The sequence below is a fragment of the Macrotis lagotis genome, chromosome 3 (genome assembly GCF_037893015.1).
Source record: "Macrotis lagotis isolate mMagLag1 chromosome 3, bilby.v1.9.chrom.fasta, whole genome shotgun sequence".
NCBI lineage: Eukaryota > Metazoa > Chordata > Mammalia > Peramelemorphia > Peramelidae > Macrotis > Macrotis lagotis.
The window spans coordinates 28,486,089-28,512,975 of record NC_133660.1 but is presented as its reverse complement, the minus strand read 5'-3'; the positions used below and the strand labels follow the sequence as shown (position 1 = coordinate 28,512,975).

Below are 26,887 nucleotides of genomic sequence, written 5' to 3'. Positions count from 1 at the left end.
ACATCATTGCATGAAATATGGCAAACATTTGTACTAGAGGATGGCTAATAACCTAAATAAGCTGTATTCGATTATTGAATCTGGAGTTAGAAAGACCAGGGTTCAAATCCTACCCATACCTTCCAAAAATAAGTCTTTGTCCCAGATTGAATGTAAACTACTTGAAGACAAGGACAATTTTATTTTTTGCCTTTTTATACTTCTCATCTAGAACAGTATCTTATGCATAGTAAATATTTCATAAATGATTAATTGATTCTATGTGCATGTGCATGTGCATGTGTAAATCACAACTATTTTGAGCATCAGTTTTAAAATCCTTAAAAGGGAGAGAATATCTGCAGTTCCATCTCATATCATTGTTGTGAGGTTACAATAAGGTAAGATATATATAAACTAGTTTGGAGCCTTTAGAGTGATTTATTGGAATAGTGGAATTTTGTGACTAATAGTTATAAGGGGAAAACTATGATAAAGGTATACCAGTCACTGCACATAAAAACTAGCTCATACAAATGAAATAAAGGATGCAAAAGTCTTTGCAAACATAACAGCACTATGTAAATATCATCTATTAATATTATTATTACTCATTATTATTAGACTCATCTCATTCATCTAATCTAGTTTGATTGAGATTAAATAAAAATTATCCAGGACTGGGTTTTCATACTGCTATTATTCTTTTATTCTCCAAACATTTACACAGAAGGATATTTGGGAGGATCAATGATTACTTTTTTTGTATTTGAATAAACATATTGAGATGGGAGTACATCTATCATTTCATTGAAAACATTTTTAGGACTCTTCTAGTATCAGACAGGATGATGGGATGATATTCATATCCTGCTCCTCACATGGTTTTAATTTCTTCTGTTAGGTCTTTCTATTTTGAAAGATTTACATTCAACATTGAGGATTTGGCATGGTAATGCCTATTAAAATAGTCCTCTAATTTTTTTTATGGATTATTTTGATGGCTGGGTCATTGTGAACATGAATTCAATCAGTAGTAATGGTTCTATTCAAGTACAGTTTATTACTAGGAATTTTTTAGGTTTGTATCTATAATATAGGGGTTTCTTATAAGTTTATGAAAGATATTTATATATGATTCTAGCCCTTAGACTATATTTTGTTATGTATTCAGTTAGTGCTAAATGTGTTTTTTAAGTCTATGGTAATATATTGCATAGTTTCCATCATTCCCTTGAATATCTGAATTGATCATTATAATTGAACTCCTTAAGAATAACCTTTTTGTGAGGATGATAATTATGATCTATGACTGGAGAAATGTCCCTTGGTCCAACCCTTTCTGTATTATGAGTCCTAACTGCTTCAGAAAGGCTGCAGCCTCATTTAATATGCTAATCATTGTTGCAATTATTGTCACAATTTTAGTTGACATTTAAAGCACTTTAATAAGAACATTGGAGAGTTTTTAAAAATATCTTACTTCTTCTTCCTCTGATGGTTTTGTGCGGGGTAACCTACATGCCTTGAATGTTCTCCTTTCTCACTGCAATCTCTTAGAATTCTTTATTTTCTTCAAGTCTCAGTTCCGATATCACCTCTTATGGACAACCTTTCCTGAACCCTAGATATGGTCCTTATATTTTTCCACATGCTATAAATAGGGTAACTGGGGGGGGGTACAGTGTATAGAACGCTGGACTTGGAGTTAGAAGACTCAGAGTTCAAATTCAGCTAAAGACACTTATGATCCAGAGAAGAATTAAGATTTGATGATACTGCTAAGTGGATTAGGAGAGGAAGGGCATGCTAGATGTCTTCAAATACTGAGAAGAACTTTAAGGTAAAAAAGATTAGACTTTTTCTGCCTTACCCAAAAAAGGCAGAATATGCAAAATGGCTGAAATTTGCTTCTGGTCAGGAGAGTCAGATTGAAATTTGAAGTCTGTCAGTAATAAATATTTATGAAGTGTTTACTAAGTGGCTGACATTATATTAAATGTTGGAGGCTACAAAGACATACACCTATCAATTATTTATGGAAGTGACAGGAGCCACTACAGGAGATAGCAGGTTTCCCTCACTGGAGGACTTCAAGCAAAGGCTGGATGGAGATTCATCAGATTCTTTTGAGAGGAATCTTGTTCAGGTATGAGCTAGTCTTTTTTTTTTAATTTTTTAGTTTTTTTGCAAGGCAAATGGGGTTAAATGGCTTGCCCAAGGCCACACAGTTAGCTAATTATTTTTTGTCTGAGGCCGCATTTGAACTCAGGTACTTCTGACTCCAGGGCCGGTGCTCTGTCCACTGCACCACCTAGCTGCCCTAGGTATGAGCTAGTCTTGATGACTTCTGAGATGCCTTCCAAATTAGACATACTATGATTCACCAAGAAACACTGATCAAGGTCCATGATGCTCTGTTTCAAAGATTCTGTGTGACCTGAACTTTTATTCTAATGAGGATAAGACCCTTATTTATACAGAAATAAAAAGAAATTGGTGCTAAATAACAGGAACCAGTTCAAACTTGAGAACTACTGTTAAATTTTCTGTGTAACTATTTATACTTATAAATCAGCAAACATTAAAAATCAAGTCTTACCTTATTGTTTTGTTGATTTTCTCAATTGAAAAAAGTGATGGAAAATGTTAATAAAAAAGGTTAAATTTAAAAGGAAGTTTTGTGCAGTTTTCTGCCAGAGAGTTGTTTGTTAAAAATATACCAGAACACCCCTAGCGATAGATGACCACAGAGACCATTAAATGACCAACGGAAAAGCATCCTACCTGATGACTGCATTTGTCGAGGCATCTGCATCTGATGCATTAACAAGTAGCACATCTGACCCAGTTGGGGCATCCTCTGAAACGGTGGCAAAGTATGTCTTATGGGCAAAGGTAGGGACATTATCATTGACATCATCAACTATGACATTCACGGTGCCAGTGCCAGTGAGGGCAGGAGACCCTGAAGGAAAAATCAAAACAAACCAATAAAGGCAAGTCTTAATTCTGAGACAGTATGATTGATAATTCTAAAGAGCTGATTTGAAAGGATGGGTAGTTCATATTGTCACATAAGAAATTGATTCTTTCCCATAGAGGACATTTCCTCTCCCATTTCAGCACTGTATTTCCACCACGTCTGGAATGCATTCAGCCTTTCTTTGCTCCTTTTAGAATCCCTAGTTCTGCTCAAGGCCCAGGTAAAATACCACTTCCCAGATATAGGCCTTCCTGATTCTTCCAGTTATTAGGGTTTCATTCCTGATCCCCCCCCAAATTTTATTTCAAATTATTTTGTATATTGCTTATATTTGCTTGACTTCACAAATTATTCCTCCCAAAAGAATGGTAAATTTTTCAAGGACTGGAACAATTTCATTTATTTCTTCTTTCTTCCTCAGTCCTAACATAGTGTTTGACATAGGTCATACATGAATTAAATGATTACTGAATTTCAATATTTCAAATGTTTCAGTATTTCTCTGAACATTAAAGTACAGATGAACCAAACTTTATAGGATGATCTGGAACTTAGGAGAATTAAGTTAAATAAAGTCAATAAACAGTTATTAACCATCTATAATAAGAGTAGAATCATCATTTATTAAACCTATGCTCCTTTTAACCAAAGCACAGTTTCCTCATATATGTATTCCAAATTTGATATGTCAGTTCATATGTTTAGATGCATTTATAGGTATGGTTATAGGTATTAGAATAGATATGAGAGGAAGTGTTGTAGAGAGAGAGCTGGCATCAGTATTAGGAAAGTATGGATTCAAATACCACAGATGCCATATATATCCATATCTATAGAGTTGTTATTCAGTTATTTTCAGTCATAACTGAATTTTGTGACTCTATTTGGGGTTTTCTTGGCAAGCAATACTGGAATGATTTGTCATATCCTTCTCTAGCTCATTTTACAGATGAGGAAACTGAGGCAAACAGGTCCAAGTGATTTGCCCAGGGTCACCCAGCTAATATTTATCTGAGGCCTGATATAAACCCACAAAAATAAGTCTTTCTGACTCCAGGCCCACAGTTCTATCTACTGCACCTCTATATGGATAACTGTGTGCATGGTGCTAGGATGTTCATGCGTGTCTGCAAAATTCCATATTTCCTAATGAAGAGTTTCCTTTACCTCTGAAGTCACAATTTGGCTGTTTACTGAGAGTAGGTGAAAAAAAGGGGAACAAATAAACAAGAAACAAAAATTTCCAATGTACTTTGAGCTAAGGACTGAAAGATATAACATGTTATAGTTTTTCTCTCTCTCTTTTTTCTCTGTCTCTGCTTCACTCTCTCTGTGTCTCTCCTCTCATTTCTCTCTTTGTGTGTATCTGTGTCAGTCTCTCTCATTCTCAATATAATCAGAAGACACCAAGTGTCAGTAAAAGGATCAGGTGCTTCAGTTGAGATCAACAATTACTATAATTTTAAGTTGAAATAAAAACTTTTATCCTGCTATCTCTTTTTTTCTTTTCTCATTTTTTTTAAAATAGCATAACACCAACTTAATACAGCTTGGCCCTTTGAAGTATTTTTATATTCTAATCCTTCATATGCAGAGGCACCACTAGACCCCACAGCTCATTGAGGAGCTTGGAGTGCTAAGACCTTTATTTTTATTTCTTGAGATCTATCCCCCACTGAAGTTTTAACTTCTGTAGGACTCAAACTTTCATCCAGAAATAAACAAGTCAATGCAGGAAAGGTAAGTGTAAAACATAGGTTAGGGATTCCAACAACAGATAGGGGTCAAAGGTGTAGAGACAGTTGGTCATGGTAAACATGAGGCTCTAATTAATCCCAAGTCAATTCTGGTGAATCCCAACATAATTGAGGGCAGTGTTCAGCTTGGGCGAACCTGATCATGATGGATGACATGGGTGGATGCCTGTTAGGGAAGGCTTATGTAGTTTCATCTGGGATTGATTTACAGGAACCAGATGCAATCAGAAAGAAGGGACAAAAGGCACTGGCATAACTATGTGCAGAGGAAAATTCAACTCACAAGGAGTAGAGGATGTCAAAAGATCAGCAAAGTTTTCCTGACAGCTGTTGAAATGTGAGTGATTGAGTTAACAAAAGAGGAAAGAAGGACAGGAGAGGAAGGGCATTCAAAATTGAGCTATTATAGCATGCATACTGTCCCATATACAATGCACTAAAACTTTTAGGACAGCCTTCATTATCTCCAAAGATCTTCACAACATCTTTTGAGATATCTGCTCTTATGCCCATTTTGCAGATAACAACTCACAACTAGTATTTATAAAATGCCCTAAGGTTTGCAAAATACTTTATGGTATTTCATTTGAGTCTCAGAACAACCCTGGGAGGCTGAGGTTATTATTATTATTATTCTCATTCTGCAATAGATAATTACCCAAGGTCACATAGCCAGTGTCTGAATCAGTATTCAAACTCAGGTCTTCTTGACTTCAAAACCTATCTTCTGTCTACTATGCTCTTAGCTGCCTATAAATAAAAGTACAGTGAGGATGAGAGGTTAAAGGAACTTACCTACCCAGACTCATATAGCTAGTGGATGTCTAATAGAAGACTCAACCCAGATTCTCCTGATTTTCTCTTCTTCTCTGTTCTATCTACTATTTGTGTTGTTTCCAGTGGAATTATGCTATAATTCAATGGTTATTTCTGTTGTATTTCTCGTATTCACTTCAAAGTCTTGTATGAGTGGATAATACTAAAGTCATTTTCCCAGTGAAGACTAAATTTCAGCATCATTTAAACATACTCTAAATATACAAATACAATTCTTTTTTTGCGAGACAATGAGGTTAAGTGACTTACCCAAGATCACACACCTAGGTAATTATTACATGTCTGGCCAAATTTGAACTCAGATCCTCCCAACTCCAGGGCCAGTGCTCTCTTAACTGAACAACTTAGCTACCCTGCAAATACAATTCAATTTAAACTGATATATTTGAAGGTACCAAATAATAGTTGATATAACCCAAGGAAATATTAATTAAAATAATATTGATTTGGGTCTGTGACAGGTATGAGATAGAATCTCTCTAGCAACATAAAGTCAAATCATAAACAGGAGCTGAAAGAAAAAGGACCGACCAGTTTGGAGAATGAAATGTCCATCCAAGATAAATATACCAATGGGAATAATCCAGGAATGCACATATGTTGACTGCCTGGTTAGAACAGCTAGAAGCAGGGGGATTGGCACTACATTCTGGATCTTGGGCATAACTTTTGAGTGATTTATCTTGTGTAATCACTAGACTTTATGCAAAGTTGTAAAATACTTTTATTTAATTTTCCAAAGGTGGACTATTGAATTTAATGCAACCATCCTCAAATCTACACAAAGGCAAATCCTCCAAAGGCAAAGATAGAATCATAAATTTAGATATGGAAGGATTCTTAAAGTCCATTGAGTTCAACCACCTCATTTTACCACAGAGGAAACTGAGACTCAAAAAACATAGGACTACTCTGGGGACCACTCTCCTCCATGCCATAAATTATTCTCTTCCAGCAATATTCATGTGCAACATGAGGACTCTCTGGTCTGTTGTCCTTTCTTAGGCTTTGGTCCTCTGAGACCCCATGCCACACAAGAAAATGTTAAGCAGTAATTACACAAATGTCTCTTCACATGAGTACCCAATAAATCAGTGCATGATGACTACCTGGCAAAGCTTTTAGTGAGGACCTTTGCAGAACCATCAGCACCTCCCACCCCCCATTAAACTGTAATTTCCTTTCTTTGTTCAAAGCCAAGGTTGACCCTAGTGTTTCAGACAGATGTGCAAAGTCCCTCATTAGAAATGCTAATGAGTGAAATTTCTCCCTCATCTACTGAACATGCTGTCATAGAGATGACCCTTGGTATATCAAGCTGACCCCAAATTTTCAGGAGAATAGTTTGACAACTCTTCTGTCAAGTATTAAAGGCAAAAAATAGGGAAGACTGAGTAACTGAGCAAACACAAATTAGATAGATAGATAGATAGATAGATAGATAGATAGATAGATAGATGATAGAAAGAAAGAAAGAAAGAAAGAAAGAAAAGAAAGAAAGAGAAAGAAAGAAAGAAAGAAAGAAAGAAAAGAAAGAGAAAGAAAGAAAGAAAGAAAGAAAGAAAGAAAGAAAGAAAGAAAGAAAGAAAGAAAGAAAGAAAGAAAGAAAGATGACTGGATTAGATGGAAGATAGATCAATGACTAGATACATATAAGATTAGATGGATGATAGATGATAGACATACATATGTTATATTTATACATATATACACAAATGGACATAAACATATATCTATCCATACATGCATTTATATACACAATGTGAATGTGTATGTGTGTGTGTGTGTGTGTGTGTGTGTGTGTGTGTGTGTGTGTGTCTGCATACACAAGCTATGTATGGTCCAAAGATCAGATATGGTCCACCACATTTTTTTGAATGGCCCATTAGAAAAGATTTCTTTTACATTTTAAAATACAGTTTCATCATATTTTAAATGTAAAATACTTTAAAAATGTCACCTGATTTGGTCTTCATAAGTAAATAGTTTGCCAATCCCTGCTTTAAATCTCTATTTCAAAGATCCAGGGCAAGTCCCAGCATGAGACTTAGTTTCCTCTACAAAATAGTGATGGCAATATATTTTACTGAACTGAACCCAGGGTCTTGGGGAAGGAAGGAAAGCATTGTTTATAACAAAGAATCAAATGTGAATTTCTATTGTTATTGGTATTACAATTATTGTCATTCATTTTATTCTTATTTTTTCTATGGAGCACAGATTTAAAGGATACTGGTGTAAGTTGCTTTTCTGATATGTGCTTGTGTGTGTGTGTGTGTGTGTGTGTGTATGTATCTTTGTGTTATAATTAATGTTCTAAAAACATTTACCCAGGCAGATAACATAACTGTTTTTTGTAATTGAATAAAAGTATTAGAATATGAGCACATTTTCTGTAAGATCACTGAAAGCATCTTTGGTACAACTCCCATAGCAAAGCTGAAGGGATAATTTGGACTTGATCTTGTACCCACATGATTTTGATTTATTCTGCTAGGTCTCTATATTTTAAAATCTTTTCATTCTGTATAATTTGGAGAATATAAGTAGTTAGTATGGCGACATCTATTAAAATATTTTTCTTAATTTTTTGTAAATCAGTCTTATAAGTGAGCAATTGTAGGCAATAGTTGTGTCTATGGTATTGGTTCACTTTTTGTACAATTTATTACTTGAATTCTATATTTTTAATCCAAGAATTTGTCATTTGTCAGCACATAAGAGATAGTAAGATTTTGACTTTTAATTCTAGTCTCCAGGTCATGTCTTTCCTGGTCCCTGGTAAGGACCAATGCAATAGCCTAAATTCATGCAACATTATCTTCACCATTTACTTTTGAAATTCACATTGATCACCAAGTTTCAAGTTCTTTGGAATTATTATTGTTTCTTCTGGCAAAAGATCTTTTACCTAAATTACTTCCTCAAATCCTCCATTTCCATTTAGAACAATTCCTGGAGCTTAGCCATTTGTTTGATGCTCCAACATCAACAGGCTAAACTACTGTGGGAAGATAGTTGGGAGTAAATAAACTATTTTCAAATGATTGTTAAAGTTTTTGCAGATTTTTCATCTGTTAAATCTTGCACTCTAAAACTATAGCTCAATCATTCTTCCTTCTCTGTGAAAGTGTTAATATTTCTATAACTGTTCTAATGGGACAGAGAATATCAGAATTTTTTTTTGGTTTGGCTGTTTCATTAAAATCTATCCAAATCATTTAACAACTATTTAAAAGACCAACAGGGTACAATGCAACTATTTCCTCCCCTAATTCAATGCAACCAGTGGACAGAAACTCAATACATTCAGTCTCTGTTTCTCTTTAGTGTAGCTTAAGGATTTTACAGTAGAGTCCAAATGACATTTTGATAACAATGGAGAAAGAATCTTCTTAAATTGCATTTTGCTTGAATCATATAACATGACAACATCTATTTATATATCAAATGAGTAATAGGATGCTTCAGTTCAACTCCTTTAAATTGGAAACCATATTTAGTTCTCTTGAGGAAGCACAACAGCTTTAAATTATTTCCTTGAAAAATGCCATAACTGACATGATAGTATATTTATTACCTATATCAGATTGTTTGCCATTTTAAGCATCAGGGAAAGGAAGGAAAGAGAAAAGTTTGGAACTCAAAATCTTTTGAAAAATCAATGTTGAAAACTGTTTTAAACTGTAATTAGAAAAAAATACTATTAAAAAAAGAAAAAAGGCATATTGCATACTTTGATAATATTGTGTGATAACATTGTTTAAACATAAAGCATTCCCCACTCCCAAAATGGGAAATCAAATATTGTAGGTTTTTCACTGTATTTGTCTATTTTATATATTTGTTAACACAAATATTCCATTGAGTGTGGAACAGAGTAAAATATTTTAAAATTAATAGAGAGAAGAATAAAGTGCCACAGTGCTCTCCAGTGACTTGCTAATACTTGCCAAGTTGATAGTTATTCTTTACACCCCTGAGACTTTCTGGCATCCCCTTTTTGAACCTTGGGAAATTTGTTTTTGGAAATGTTTATGGATTTTTAAAATAATCTATGAATGCTTCTTACAAATAAAGCACATAAAATGTAATTAGCCTATTTTTAAGAGATCACTGGAGTTGCTGTTTTTGTAATTATTCTATTAAGTGGGTGTCTCATAGTCCTATAGAAGTGACCCTGAATTCTTGACAGTTATAGCTTGCATTTTCTGCCAAGTTGGAAAGACTTCAAATGTTGGGGACTGGGAATCGATTCTATGACTCTTGTCCAAGGGTTATCTAGTTAAGTGCAGATGGGCTCACCCCAAGAAATTAATTGACTAAGATAATTGATTTTTTTCAGTTAATGAGACATATTGACTGCTAATTTAGAGTCACCTGTATTGTTGGATGGAATATCCATGAATGGATAAATATAAGTATGAATATGAAAGAAAAAATATAGTGGATAGAGTATTTTTCGTGTTAATTCACTGACATTAGGGAGACAATTGGAAAGCCTAATGGAGGGGCTTGTGATTGACAATATTTAAAAACAAAACCCACCAGCATTATTCCAAGGATATTGAAGAGAGCTGTAACCAACTTCTCATCATGGACCTGGTTTGCTAGCATGATTAGAAGTTGGGAGATTAAACCCAGAGGATCTATACAAAATGTACACACAAACCCACACACATAAAATAAAAGGATTTTGGAGTGGTCACTAGCAGGTGGAGGAAGAGAATGGAATGATAAAACCTTTACATAGTATGAGCTAGTTTGAAAGGGCATGAAAAGGTGAAAAGTAAATGCATTCCCTGGAGTAGGGAGCCATTGACAAGGGGAAAAGATGGAAATAAAGTGTGAAGAATGTCAAGATCCTTCTAGGTGGATCACAGAATGTGAGAAGAATGATTCAATAAGGCTTGACATGCACATTTGAACCACTTTGTAAAGAACTCTAAAAGCTAAAAGGAGGAATTTGTTTGATCCCAAATGCCATAGGGAGCCACTGTAGTTTCTTGAGCAGATCTGCATTTTAGGGAAAAAATCCTTTTACTATCTATGTAATGAATGGATTAGAGGGTGAAGATATTTAAGTCAGGGTGACCAGTTAGTAGCTAATACAATAGTACAGTTGACAGGTCTTGGGGGCTTGCTAAGTTGATTGAAAGGGACAGATGAAAATGATGTTAAAAGGTAAAAAAGGTAAGATTTGTCAACAGATGTTACTATGAGGTTAAAAGTCAAGTTGACAAGAAGGATGATGATAACTGCAACAAAAATAAAGAAGTTTAAAAGAGGGAATAGTTGAGGGAAGGGATAGAAAATATGTCCTGATTTGGCTATGTTGAGTTTGAGATGTTTCTGTATGTTCATGATGCCTAAAAATCAGTTGGTGATGTAAGAAGTCTAAGATATTATGACTGGATATACATCCCTTGACATGATCAGCATAATTAGAATAAATGATTACATGGGAACTGATGAGATCATCAAGTGAGATAGTACAGAATAAAAGAGAAGAGAGCAGAGAATAGAGTTCTGGGGAAAACCCAAATTTAGGAGACATGATTTAAATGAAAGCTGAGAAAAAGGGGGAGGGATTGTCAGACAGACAGAAAAAGAACCTGGATAGTTTTGGATAGCGCACTAGTCTTGGAGTCAGAAGGACCTGAATTCAACTCCAGCCTCAGCCACTTGTGATTCTGGGTAAGTCACATAACCCCATCTACCACCCACAATTAAAAACAAAACCAAAAGAGGAGAGAGTATCCAGGAAGAGAAAGTAACTTTCAGGAGGGTTGGAAAAGGTGATTGGATATGGAAATTAAGAGATTCACAAGTAACTTTGGAGAGAGCAGTCTCAATTGAAAACTGAAGTCAGGATAGAGATTGTAAAGTGTTTAGAAAAGAGAAAAGTCAAGGAGAAAAGGATGAGAAGGGGAGAATATAGGATGATAGATATTGAGAATGGTGGGATTTAAGAATTCCTTTGTTTTTTATAGTATAAAGCAGAAATAAATATATTTATAGAGAGCAGAGAAGCATCAAAAGCTCGAGGGAAACTGAAGATGAGAGAGAATTGAACTAGTAGTAGGGGCATCTGGGGAAGGAGAGGGTATAGGATCAAGGTTGCATGAAGAGAGGCTTGCCTTGGCAAGGAAATGGTCCACCTCTTCATGAGAGAAAGGAATGAATTATTTAGTGGAAAAAATGTGTTGGTGAAAATGAGTTGAGGAGGAGGGTGGAAAAGCAGGGTAAACAAAGCTACTCCCCTGGCCAGATCTCTCATGAAATATTTCCTGTTATCAACATACCTACTATAAATATGAAGGATGGACAGCTGTCTCATGCCTACCAACATTAATCTGCTAAAACTCTTATATACCTAGTTCCTTAATGTTTAGAGTATCTGAAGTTTCATTTACTTTAAAAGAAATCTTACTATAAATTAAAACTCTCCTTATTTTAGTCTCATTCCTAAAAAATCATTGCTTAAACATTTACTTATTGGAGAAAGGGGAGAAAAATGCAATGTTTATTCTTTTCTTATTCATGGGGAATGAGAGTGTGGTAAGTTGTGGTTCTGAAGCAGTGTTTTCATTCATATCTCCACTACTCTAGAGTAGCAATTTATCTATAATATGGAGCCTAAGAGAGAGTTGCCTGGGGCCAAGTAAGAGGTTAAATGAATTACATATGCTCATATGACTAGAATGTGTCAAAAAAGATGTGGTTCTTTAATATTCCAAGGTCAGTCTTCTTAGACACTATGCCAATTTCTTATTTGTCCACAGTCACATGTAAAATATGGGAAATGACTTTTTAAAAATTATAATTCCTTTAAAATCCATATCATATATAGAAAAGAACCATCCCAGACCCTGGAGGAAATGGCATCCACAAAAGATACAGGGGAAAAAACTCTGGGTTGGAAATTCAAAGACCTGGATTTTCATCTTGGCTCTGCCATCCAACTAGCTGTGGGAGCATTTGGCCAAGTCACTAATACCTGAGAGGTATTGCCTAGATGATTTTTCAAATCTCTTCCAGCTACAAAATTATATGATTCCAGAACATCTGCTTCCTTCTGCATTTGAGTTAGTTTGAAATTCTCATTTTAAAAATTCTCTTTTTATTCAATTACTTTTTAAAAAGTTCATTCATCCTTCCAATTCCTTCACACTTAGACACATACACGCATACTCACACATACATATACCACCACCACCACCACCACTACCACCACCACCATCACCAGTAACTAATGCTTGCCATATGGCCTTGTTTTATGAGTCTTACTCTTAAACATCTTAAAATTGTAGTGGTTGAACAGCAAAATTAACTTGCAAACAATGACTTTATAAGGTGTTATATGCTGTTTAAGTAAGAGTTTACCTCATGACTGGAAATTTTTATTATTTCTCAGGAAAAAAAACAACTAGGAAAATATTCCTATTTAACATTAAGTCTCACTTCATAAGTTCATAGATTTAGAGCTCAAAGGGAACTTGGAGACAATTGAGTCCAACTTGCCCTTAATTTTTCAGTCTTTTCAGTCATGTCTGACTCTTCCTGATCACATTTAGAGTTTTCTTGGCAAAAATACTGTAGTGGTTTGCCATTTCCCTCTCAAGCTCATTTTTACTGATGAAGAAATTGAAGCACACTCTGTGAAGTGTCTTGCCCAAGGTCACACAGGTAGGAAGTGTCTGAGGCTGGATTTGAAATCACAAGGCTATCTTTCTAACTCCGAGTCTCGTCTCTACTGCTCCACCTAGCTACTTATTTTACAGATGAGGAAGCAGAAGTCAGAGAAGTGAAATAATTGACTCTGGCATCTGAAGTAGGTATGTCAGAGGTTTGTCTGACATCAAGCTCAATGTCTACAATCAAGTTCAGTGTTGTCACAAGAGGGAATGCTCACAGGAAATTTAAATTTTAAATTTAAAAAAATTAAAAATTAATTAAAAATTAAAAAATTTTAAATTTAAAAACAAGCAACAATATTTCATGTAATTTTCCTGAATAATGCTAATCAATTTTGACAATATTAAATTAGATACCTCAATGCATTGGCTACTCCCTCCAATCTCTAAAATGTGATAAACAGAACTGAATGCAAGTCTTCTGTACCTTTTCATTTAAGGTTGAATTCTACCATACAAAAATAATAGAATATGAAAACTGGAGAATGGCACCGATGGACAGTGACCATTTGACTTTGAAACTCAAGATATCAATATTCCTCTCCCTAATTCAATTTTCTTGAAACATGTTTTTCCTTGGGATGACTGGGCAAAAGGACATATTCTCAAGAGAATTAATTCTCTTTTTGCTTCCCTAAGGAATGTGGCAATTATGAAGTCAATTAGAGTAAAGTAGGCAATAAAACGGAATAAGGATGAGATCAAGAGGCTACTTATTTGGAAATCTCATTTGTAGAGAGAAAGGAAAGAAAATCCAAAGGAAATCAGGGGAATGTGGCTGACCATTTTCCCCCTCAAGTACTCAAAATTAAATCAAGCTTATAAAATGTTTCAGAGGGTCACTGCCTCCTAGCATAATCCCACTGAGCAAATGCCATTAGACACTTGGGACTTCACCAGACCGCCAAAGGGATCACACACACACATACACACACATCACACACACACACACACACACACACACACATAAAACAAACCTGAACCATAATGACCTCCAATGGGACTAGGAGCTCTGTATTGAAGATAAAATGATTAGAAGTTGTCTAAGCACTAATTCCCTTAGAGGTAATGTACAAGGACAGGGCTTGGTGCTTGATAGAATTTTCAGCAAATTCTAGAGGTAGGAAGAAATATTGGACTTGGGGTCTTTTTATTGGATGCCAATTTCAAGAATCACTTTTCTCTCTTCTGATAATAAACATTCAGGAATCCACATTTTCCTCTGAGGATACTGTAGTTGCATTCCATGAATTTTATCATAAATTCTAATATTATCATTATCTTTCATGCAATTATTTATTATTTCTATGATGTGTTCTGTGACCAATTCCTTGAGGTGATTATAATTGTCTCTATTTTGGTTTGCATATTTTTCTCATATTTCCTTTTTTCTTTACTATTTAAATTGTATTCTATATCTAAGTGCTATATAGCAAATATATAAATATTAGGATATTTATTTCATTGATTGTTTTTGTTGTATTTAAATAATATGATTATTACTTCTGAGTCCATTTATTTGATTATGATTTCTTTTGGAACTAGCACATTATCTTTTTTGCATGTATGTAACATGGATTTTAAAAATATGCATGATTCTTAATATTCCCATTTGCAAAAGTCCTTGAGTCAGTCAAATCTAATGTTCTTAACAATATATTTGATATTTTCCTTCTCATTTATCTTTTTCTTTAGAGCTCTATGTTCTAATTCTTACATACCAACAATTTTGTCATTCCTGTAAAAATAAACACCAAGATAGATGTTCCTATCCTAAAGAATTTGGTATCTTTGCATGACCAAATCAGCCTTCCCCTCCTTATTATTGTGTGTACACACATAACAGACCTACAAATTCATAAGAATACATATCTGGAAGCAGGAAAGTCATCAGTGACTATCAAAGCCAACTCCTTCGTTTTTCAGCTGGAGAGGGAAACTAACAATATGACAAAGAGATGGAAAGCAAGAATTTTTGTTGATTTTTCTTATCATGAAATCCTTTAATATTTTGAACATTTTCCTAAGGGAAAATGTTTGCATTTCAACCATCCTAATAATTTTCTTTCTGGATTGCATGAAGGGAGAGTAGCATCCATGGGAAGACTTCATTTTTGTCATCTTCATACTTCTTTGAGCCATGACCACACTATCTCAAGAAAGTGAGACCAACTGCTCCAGGGCCAGCCAACAGAACCACAAATGAACTCCTGTTTCTCTCCATGGATTCCAATTATACAAGGAAACACTAATTAGTAAAAGATTGCAGTAATAAATTGAATATGGTTGATTTCATGTCTGAGTCGGCATTTTTGCTGTTCTTTATATGCAAGCATATATCACCAAAGAAAAAGTCCCACCTCCTTTCCTATAATCACAAAAGACTAAATAATTGAACACAAAACATTCCATGTCCTAATTAGTGGGTTATTGGAATTTCTGCTGCTTTGCATATTCAGTTTCATAGGTACCATGGGGGAAACAATTTCTGGCTTTTTTGTTTTGAGAACACTGCAATCAAAACTTATTAAATCTTTAAAGAAAGGTTACACTTGGTAGAAGACAAAGATTTCTTTCTTTTTAAAATAATAATAGCCAGTAGTTATAAAGCATTTAACGATTTGCAAAATGCTCTATAAATTTTATGGTTTTTGATTCTTACAACCCTGGAATATAGGTGCTATTAAAAACCACTATTTTACAGATGAGGAAAATGAGGTAGATAGGTAATAAGTAATTTGCCTACAGTCACATAGCTAATAAGTGTTAAAGGCAGGATTTGAAAAATAGATCTCCTTAATTTTAGGTTCAGCATTTCCTATTTATAATTTTTTTTGTATTTCATTCAGAGTCACCGAGTTTATTGAGTGGAGAAATAACATGGATAGACTTTTACTCTAGGAAGTTCACCATGATAGTCAAATGAGAGAGGAGCTAGCTTTAGGATAGACTTGAGGAAAAGAGACTATTCAGCAGGATGATGGTGATGTCAAAGGAGAGAAAAGGTGTCGTGAAAATAAAATCAATAGGATTTGGCAACCAATTGAATATGGGGACACAGATAGAATGAGGTAAATTCACAACTAGGTTGTGAATATAGATGACTAGAAGGATGATAATGACCTTCACCATACTGGGAATATGGGAGGACTTGGGAAAAGATGGTGAGTTTAGTTTTGGACATATTAAATTGAATATGTCTGTAACTCACAATATTTTCATGACTCACTTCACATTATTGCCTGGGCACTATTATTCACCTAATTTACTTATCATTATAGACTATTTTTATTTCCCCTCCTTTCTCAGCTTGTTTCAGTTGCCAAGTCTTATTCGCTCTACTCTCAAACTCCTCCTTTAATCTGTCCTGTAGTCTCCAGTCCCACCCACTACAACCACAATCCTTAGTTGGCGGAATCTACACCTAAAACTTAATGTGAAAATCTATTCACTTTGGTCATTCCTGCTTTCCAATCAATCAATCAAACTGATTAGTCAACACTTATTTAGCATTCATCTGCTAGGAACAAAGCTAAAAGCTGAGGATGTAAAGGAAAGTAAAAACAATCATTTCCCACAAGGAGCTCCCATTCTAAAGGAGAAAACAAAATGCAGTGATACAAAGATTGAAAGGGGAAGGCTCTAATAGCCCAGGTGAGTTGAAATAGTCTTCTGTAGAAGAAAACACTTAAATTGAGTGTACAGGGAAACCAGAAAGTCTAAGAGGAAGGAAAGTCCTCTGAGCATGGGGAATGGCCAATGCAAAAATACAAAGATGGAAGATCTAGTTCAATGGCTTGAAAACAACATCTAGACTGAAAAGAATAGATCAGTGTATATGGAGCAAAGAAAAATAGATGAAGGAAGAGGACAAATATGAGTTTTCAATATCAATCTAAGAATTTTATATTTGATCTTGCAGATAATAGGGAACCATTGGAGATTATTGAATAATGAGGCTTCCATGGTCAGAACCAAAATTTAGGAAAATCTGTTTGGCAGCCAATTGAAGACAATATTAGAGAGGGTAAAGACAAAGAAGGATGACCAACCAGGGAACTATTGCTAGAGTCTAGATGAAGGGGACTGAGGGACTGAACTATGGTGGTGTCTGGATGAGAGGAGGCAAGGGGACCACATCAAGATGTTGTGAAGGTGCTTCTTAAATTTCTGAAACTTCAGACCATCTAAGCACTCCCTTAGATTTTTCAACATGTTTCCCAGGATAGGGGCCTTTTTAAATAGGTGTTTCTAAATCAGGGAAAGACTATTTAATAGAATGTCAAAATTGTACTTTATTTGGAAAATAAGGGATATTAGTACTATATGTAAGAAAACTAAGTATCCCATTAACCATGTCATGATGACTGCCTTGCCCTCAGGGGTTGCTTCAATAAGAGGCATTATAACATAGATTACAAATTGTTAGACTTGGTATCAGAATGATCTGAGTTCAAATCCTACCCTGATCCTTTCTATGTGAATATGTAAATTAGCAGCAAATCATTTTATGAGACTCACCTCTGAAATGGGGATTATGATATTGGTGGTACTCGTCCCCATCTCCTGAGGGTATTGTGAAGCTCAAATAGGTTAATTAATATATGTAAAATGTTTTGCATAATTTAAAGTGCTATAGAAATGTCTGCTCTTAGTAAATGTTTGATGAATTGTAATGAGCTGAATTGAATTGCTAACAGATGCTAAACCATAGCTTTGGAAGTAATCTGAAAAGCAAGTGGTTGCCATATCACATTTCCTTCAATGATAGAATCTAGTTCACTATCTCATCCTTGCATGCAAAAGGGATGCAAGGGCTTTCTTTTTTTTTTTCTTTTCTTCCCCAGATATGGCTAAATGGCTAATGTGGAAATTTGTTTTATTTGACTAAGCATGTTTGGTTTGAGGGCATTTTTCCTTCCCCTCTCTCAAGTTTTCTTTTTTTTTAGAGTTAGGATTACATCTAGAAAAAAAGGAAAAAAGAAAGGTCTTTCATTTTTTAATGCAAAGAATGGAAGGAAAGCCCAAAATAGTCACAGACAAGAAGGCTAGATTTGAAAGTTTCAAGTTGACTATATTACTTAGGGCAAAATCCTTTTTTACTGTTTTATTATGAAGTTCTAGTCAATTATGGCCCATATAGGGAAATGTTCATTTGAATTGCTTTTTAAGAAGGGAAGGAAGGAAGGAAGGAAGGAAGGAAGGAAGGAAGGAAGGAAGGAAGGAAGGAAGGAAGGAAGGAAGGAAAGAAAACACTGACTCTGGAGTCCTAGAACCTGGGATTAGATCTTGCCTCTGATGTTTTCTGTGTGTTTTGTGACCTTGGTCAGCTAACAATCTTTCTGGGCCTTTAGTTCCTCATCTATAATATGAGCATGTTGGGTTAGTTGGTCTCTACTAAGATCCTTCCCAGTTTTTGAACTAGTTTCCTCTATGGGTGACTATGACTGCATCCTAGCACCTAGTTCTTGAAGGGTCAAAATTTCCAAATCTGCCCCTGAAAGGGAATAATAGCCACCTATTAAGAATCACAGTGAGCCCTCAGTGATATTAAGAACTAAGATCATAAGCCAGTTCTCCTAGACTTGACACAGGCTCCTCGAAGAGAAAAAAGTAGGTTTGGCTGCTAGTTGATGGAATATTCATTGTCAATCTTTGCGGTCTTTAAAAAAACTTTAAAAATGGAAATGCTGAATCACACCAACAAGAGCTGTTAAAGAAAATCCAAGTCCCCCAAGTATTTCTGCCCTCAGGGAAAGCAATACACCAGGTCCAAGTTTCTTGTGCCAAAGAATGCTGACAGAGCCAAGGGTCAGCTGAAACTTCTCCTCAACTTGTAAAAATTTATAAGTTTCTGGAATGTCATTTTTAGGTTTCCTAATATTAGCATTTCAAATTTAACTAGATTGAAAGGGAAATTAGTTTGTGTTACTTACTATATAAGGGGAAAGATGATAGAAAACTTTTAATATAGCAGACTTAAAATACCTGAGAAATACTCAGAATAATTGGTTTAACTGAAAGAACTGCAGGACCATCCATGTAATAGCAAGAGGTGACACTTTTTAAATGCTGAGCTTCATAATTATGTGTGTGTGTGTGTGTGTGTGTGTGTGTGTGTGTGTGTGTGTATGTGTGTGTGTGTGTGTGTGTGTGTGTGTATTTGTGATAGACGACTATGGCAGTCTAATGAAGCCTATAGACTCTTCTGAGTTGAAGTTAGATTTTAAGGTTTGCAAAGAACTTTAGAAGGACTTTCTCATTTGACATTTGACATTTTGATAACAACTCTTCAAAGACAGATGCTATTATTGTTTCTATTTTACAGGTGAGGAAACTGTGGTAGAAGCAAACTAAATCAAATAGAACCAAAATAGAAGTCATAGCCATTTAACATCATCCAACTATCCCCAGGGACTACATATTGACTTAGAAAACCATATAATAACATTTTCTATGTTTATTGTATTTTTATTTCCTTAAATATTTCACAAATATACTTAAATCTTATTTGGGCTGTATGCTGGAATTTATTAAGTACATGTGATCCACTGGCTATATGCCTGATGCTTCTGGGCTAAGCAATTTGTTCATCATGGTCACTATAGGTAGCATGACAGGGGTGAGATTTGAACTCAGTACTTCAGACTTCAGATTCAGAACTTAATCTACCTCCTGCCCTTTTGTGGATTCATGATTTATTTGCATGATCTAGTTAGAAGAATTCTGGGTTTAGAGATGGAAAATCCTCATTCTATTTATTATGTGATCTTGGGCTGTATGTGGTACAGTAGGTACTACACTAGACCTACAGTCAGGAAGACTTGTCTTCCTAAGTTTAAACAAATCAGACCTTACCCTGGGCAAGTCACTTAATCCTGTTTGTCTCAGTTTCTTTATCTGTAAAATGAACTGGAGAAGAAAATGGCAAACCACTCAAATATCTTTGTTAAGAAAACACTTAAAAAGGGGCATGAATTCTGAAATGACTCAACAACAGCAAAAATTTGTGTCTTCTTCAACTCTTTCTTAAGTCTAGACAATGATCAAACCAATATATCAAATCCAGATTTGTAGCTTTGCTAATTTTTGAGGTGTAAAAGAATGATGTAAAAGAAGAATCTAAAGATAAGTGTATATATGTCATATGTAAATATATATACATATTGAATTATGGGTAGTTAAGAAAATACAACTAGAAGAAGTCAATTATATTAATTAAAATTTTAAACTAAATATTGAAGACATAGGAATCATTCATAAAGAACTCTAGATTTATGATTGTAGATATTCATTATTTTCCATGTAAACAGTTGAGTGCCTTTTTGTTGAAAGTTCATAAAGTATTTTTAAATCTCTAAAGAATGTCCCTCCTAACTTTCTGATGGGCTTTTCTTGTTAAAAATGTGGCATGAGAATCACCTTGTACTCATTTCAAAGGAAAACAACACTTTAATTAATTTTGTTATAGATCATATAAAATAAGTGTTTTAAAACATTAAAAATAATGGCCTTGTTGAGGCCTAACTGATCCCTCTGGAGACAAATTGTAGTTATCAGAAACTATCTACATGAATGTCAGGGAAACATCAACACTTCAGTGCAGCATTCCCTGAAAGTTTGAGCTAGAACAGAAATACTTTTGAAGTTCCACAGAAATGGCTCTGGTTTAACAATTACTTCCCTCTTGATAATGATGCAAACTCTTATTACTACTTAAAGAACAATACTCTGATTATAGCAGCTTTTTTGTGGTGGTAAAATATTTGAAACTAGGGAATTTTTATCAATTGGCGAATGGCTGAACAAGTTGTGGTGTATGATTATATTGGAATACTATTGTACTATGAGAAATAATGAACAGGTTGGTTTTGGAAAAACCCAGGAAGACTTACATGAACAGATATAAAGCAAAGTGAGCAGAACCAGGAAAGCACTGTACACAGGAACTGCAATATTGTATGATAATTAACTGTGAATGACTTAGCTATTCTCAGCAATATCAAGATCCAAGACAATCCTGAAAAATTTTGATGACAAGTGCTATCTAACTCCAGAGGAGTGATGATAGATGAATACAGATCAAAGTATACTATTTTTAAAACTTTTTCTTGTTTTTTTGGTCTGTTTTCTTTTATAATATGACTAATATGGAACTATGTTTTGCATGACTGTACTGGTCTAAACTTTATAAAATTGCTTGGCTTGAAAATGATTTGTCAGGAAAGGGGATAAGAGAATTTAAATCTCAAATTTGTAAAAAAAAGGCTAAAATTATTTTAATGTATCTGGAAAAAATATAAAAGTTTTAAAAAAGAACTATACTCTGAGTTGTAAAATGATTTTATCAGGAAATCAACATTTTTTGTGGCATTGATCTCTTTTCTTTCTGGTGAAGGCTATGAACATTTTCTCAGAAGAATGACTTTAAATGCACAAAATAAAAATGAAACATTACAAAGAAAAACAAAAACATGTAAATACAGTTATCAAAATATGAAAAACATATTCATGGTTGCCAGGATAAGAATACTGTACTTCCATTTCTGCCATTTGGCAATCACAATAACAAATCAGGATAGAAACTTTCAGGACATCTTTTCCAACTGCCTTATTTAGAGGTAAAGAAACTAAGACCACAGCAGTAGCCAACAGATCTGGGATTTGAAAATGGTGTCTTCAGCCAAAGTCTCTATCCTCCAAACAGTTTCTGGTCAGAATATCATTTCCTCAAAATAGATACTGATCAAAAGAGTGCTGTATTTGTTAAAAGTATAATTAATTCAGTTTGATTATCACAAATTTAATAAAAATTGTAAAAGGAATAAATCTCCTATCTGTCTATTATATATGAATAAGCCAGGTAAATCTGGAAGTGCCCTCTGTTCTTATCCACTCACCTGTATCAGTTGCTGTTATCAACAAGATGCATTTCTCCTTTGTTTCTCTGTCAAGACTCTGTATCACTTTGAGTTCCCCACTTGCTGAGAGAACAAAGGCGTTATCTTCATTCCCCCCAATGAGCATGTATGTCAGTTTGCTGTTAGATCCTTGGTCATCATCTCTTGCTACAACCTAGAAGAGCAACAACATGTAAAACAGCTAATAGTGAAGGGAGAAGGAAGGGGGGGAAAGGAAGTAGAGAAGAAAGGAAGGTTATAATAGATAAGGCAGAGTCTGTCCTGAATGATAAAAGTAAAACAAATTATGTACCCAAGGGATTGTAAGAATCAAATGAGATCATGGAGGAAAAGAAAGCATTTTGTAAACTTTAAAGTGTTATCTAAATAACAAATAATAATAAGTACTAATTAAGTAAAATTAAGAGATAATATTATTATCATTATCACTATTATTATTCATTTGTTTATAGTTACCTGTCTAGTGTTGCTCTGAGCCCTCTACTACCCTTTGGCTGAACTCAGATTGTGTACATGAAGCAATATTCCATTTTGCATCTACCAGTACTTTTCAACTTCTGTCTCTCAGGATATTTCACTTTTTCTTAGCTCATCAATGTGATTCTGAAGCCAGCCTTTCATAACATCACCTCCTTAACATCTCCTCTCTCCTCTCACTGAAGGACTGGAGAACAGAAGACCTCTCAATACCTTCCTTTATTGAGAGCAGAAACTGGATTCTCAGAAGACTACATATTGCATCTGTTTCCTGGTTTGTTTGAAACTTCACAGAACTAGGTGCATCGCTTTATTCACTTCCAGGTAATCCCTGGTAGTTCCCTAACAACAGAATTCCCTGGAGGGAAAAAGAGTACATGCATACTCTTTAAAATTTAATCTAAATTATTAATTTTTAAGTCTATACAGTAAATAGTATAATATATTATACAGTAAATAGTATAATAAAGTCCTGATTTGTACATTTCCAGTTTCTGAATTGTAGATGTTTGTGCTGAAAATTTAATAATTAGTTGTTGGTGCTAGTTTTTTTTCCTAATAGAATATACACTTCTTGAAAGTAGTGATTCTTTCATTTCTGACTCTGTATACAAAGTGTTGACCATAGTTTGTTGTATAGAATAACTATTGTATCTGCTAAACTGGATTTTGTTTAGTTTAAATTGAATCTCTTATTTTGATCTGAAGTTCTTATCTGTCATTTTCAGCAACATGCAATTAGAGAAATAGTGTTGTGGATTATTATGTATATATTCTACATATATGTATGTCCACATAGATGTGCATATGCATGTATGTTTGTGTACATAAGCACACAAAATAGAGAGGGAAAAAAGAAAATAATGAGGAATTTTTAAGTAGAGATTTTAAAAGACTAATTTCTTTTATCTCACAAAAGGATTAAAGAACAGTCTCCTAAATGAGAAGAGCTTTCACTTGATTCATTTCCTAACTAGCCAATTCACCCATCCCTAGGCAACCTGGCAACTCCCCCATTCTCAGGAACTCAACATATCAATGCCAAACATATTTCAGACATTTGGTTAGTTTAGTTCACTTTAGCTCAGACCTCCTGAGCTTGAAAACCACCAGCTGCAGCCTCCTCAGTAATTGGGTTTAAAAGCTTTTGCTAAATATGCAGGCACAAATAGACATTGTAAGAAAAAAACATTACCTTAAGATTAAAAGAACAATAATTGCCTCATTTCACTGTACTGACCTGAAGAATTGTCTTTGGCAGGGTACCTAGATTCTCAGGGACATTGATTGAATATGGTGACAGCTCAAATACAGGAACAAAATCATTAATATCTAAGAGAATAATGTCCACTGTGGTGGTGTCCATCCTGGGGCTGCTGCCCCGATCTGCTGACTGAACAGTTAATGAGTATTTTGGTTTCTTCTCTCGATCCAAAGGTTTAGCTACAGAGAGGATCCCTGTCACAGAGTCAATTCTAAATTCCTGGTTTTCATTTCCACTGATGAGGGAATAGCGAACCTGTCCATTGGTTCCTTCATCTCCATCAGCAGCATAGACTTGCACTATGTCTGTCCCAGTCAATATGTTTTCATTAATTTCCACTTTATAAAGAGCCTGTGCGAAAACAGGGTTGTTGTCATTGATATCGAGGATGATGACCGCCACTTCTGTGGATGAAGAGAGAGGCGGTTGTCCTTTGTCGGTTGCTACTACAGTGAGAGTATAGTTGGAAACTTCTTCCCTATCTAGCTCCCCAGTGAGTCTCACTTCTCCATCAATGGTCCCAATACTGAACTTATTTCCCAAAGGATTCAGGAGTGTATATTCAATATAGCTATTGGGACCACTGTCTCGATCCGTTGCTTGAGCTTTGAATACAACAGTATCCGTGGGGGTGTTTTCTGGAACATAAGTCAGTTTGGGGGAAATAAAAGTTGGGGCATTATCATTAACATCCAATAGAATGATAGACACTTGAGCAGTGCTGGTGTAGCTAGAGGCTGAAGGAAGAGGCATATCATGAACCTGAATAACCAGGTTATAGAAGGATTGACTTTCCCGGTCCAAAGTCTGCTTGACTTTTAGAATACCATTGTTGTCAACAGTAAACTGGCCAAGGCTGTCCCCTGAGGTGATGCTGTAAGATAACTGGGAGTTAAACCCTGAAAAGAAAAAGAAAAAAGAAAAAAAGAATTACTTTCCTTCAATGATATTGACCTAGGTTATAATAAATGTTAGTAGTTGCATTCTTGCTAATTTCTAGACCAAGAATAATAAGATTTGATTAGTTGGGTATCTCCACTAAATACATACATAAATAAAAGTAGTTACAAGTTACATTATGCTCTCAAGAGATATGCCTAACAACTCCATATATCACTCTATTTACTCTGGTATTAAAAAACTACTAATAATTCCAGTCAATACATAGAGGAAAAAACCACTCCAGAGTAAAAATACAGTAACTCCAATCTCCTTTAGCTCTATGGCCAGGGAAAAATTATTCTAATACCTATGGTTCTAATTTCATAGACTTGTAATGAGGATCAAAAGGAGTTAATATATATAAAAAGTTTTATATAGATGTCAACTATCCTACAATTCCCTGATCAAACCCTAGCTATTAAGTGAATAACATTAATAGAAGGCATGTAACAACCTCAGTAATTTCAGTCTGATACATTTTTTAGAGATGGGTAATACAATTTTTTGATGTATGGCATTAGTCATGGATGCTTTTACATTTTTTGAGCACATTTAAGAAATGGTCTTTCAGAATGAATTATTCCATTTCAAATAATTTTACAAAGGAAAGGTAGAAGGCTCTGATCTGTTCTTCATTTACATAAGACTGCCCAGATGGGGAAACGTCATCTCTTAATGGAAGTTGATACCGTTAATTTAACTGAATCCTAGAGAGTTTCTTAAAGCAATGAGTTTAGTGACTTGCCCAGGGTCAGAGAGCCAGTGTCATAGGCAAGACTTGAATTCAGATCTCCCTGAAGCTGAAGGCAACTCTCTACCTACTATGCCCTGGCTGCCTCTCTTTATAAATGAAGACTAATTAACACTGATGGCGATACCAACCAGAGCATACCTCATCTAATTATGCCAAAAAAAGGAAGCAATTGGTCAGGTGGAGGGATGGTTAGGGAGGACCAAATGGAGCCCTGAACTTGAAAACAGAAAGACTTGAGCTCAGATACTGTCTCAAGCACATTTTACCTGAGTAACTGGGTCTAGAACTAAGTAAGAGACCTTAAAATGGATTACTCAAGAGAGTTTCCCAGTATTCCTAATGTTCCCAAACAAGCTGCATCACAAATGGATAACTTGGTGACATCTTTATTCACCTGTCCAAGCATGGCTACTACTTGTTGAATGATGTTATCTTAGATGTTTCAAAACTGTGAATCATCCAAGGGTCAATGGAGGCACATGATTATAGAAAGTCATGTGGAGGTAAGAGGGAGAGAGTTCCAAGAATGGAAAAACACATGAGATTATTCTTTTGATAATAAGGGTTTAGAAATGAGAGATAGCATAGCCCAATGGACACTGTACCCTAAAAACTTTCCTAAGTACTGAGGGGGAGTCTTCTCAGTCTTGAACATCTTATTACAATGATAGTCCTCTTCTGTCATTTATGAATCCTTTCAGAAGAAGCCCATGTTCCCTACCTAGATATGATTCTGACAATTTGACAAGATCTCCCTTCTTGTGTGACTTCTCCCAATCCCCCCCCCCATTTACAGCATCTTTTCATGTGACTTCTATCATCAGAATGGAAACTCCTTGAGGTCAGGGCCTCCTTTTTTGCTTGTATTTGAATTTCTGGCACTTAGCACACTTTCTGGGTACATAATCACTTAATAAATGCTTGTGTTCAGACTAGGAAATAAGGGAGATCTTGTTTTAAATTCCTCCATTGCTGAAAAGACCAAGAACCTGAGTCCCTTTTCTCATTTTATACATATTGCACTGACTCTATGGGGCCATTGAGGATCAAATGAAAAAAATAAATTATGAAAGCCATCTTGCAAATCTTTCAAATGCTATAAAAATGTCATCTATTATATTATGGAGGCAAGAGAAGGATTGGACAGGCACCCCTAAGAGAAATAGCAAAACACAAAGAAGCCCATAAAAACAAATCTAATTATATTTTCAAGCTGTTTGTGTTTTGTTGGATGGTCACAACTTGTCCTAAGAATTGATATGTGATGATTGGC

At 35.0% G+C, this 26,887-nt stretch overlaps 1 protein-coding gene across 1 annotated transcript in view; it reads right to left on the bottom strand.

The window, feature by feature from the left end:
* FAT4 (FAT atypical cadherin 4) overlaps positions 1-26,887 on the bottom strand; it is a 210,511-nt gene that overhangs the window by 68,587 nt on the left and 115,037 nt on the right. The window contains exons 5-7 of the mRNA XM_074231539.1: positions 23,895-24,817; positions 22,157-22,331; positions 2,767-2,947 (exon numbers count right to left, since the gene is read on the bottom strand). Coding sequence (XP_074087640.1) covers positions 2,767-2,947; positions 22,157-22,331; positions 23,895-24,817 — 1,279 coding nt within the window. The remainder of the gene's footprint in view (positions 1-2,766; positions 2,948-22,156; positions 22,332-23,894; positions 24,818-26,887) is intronic.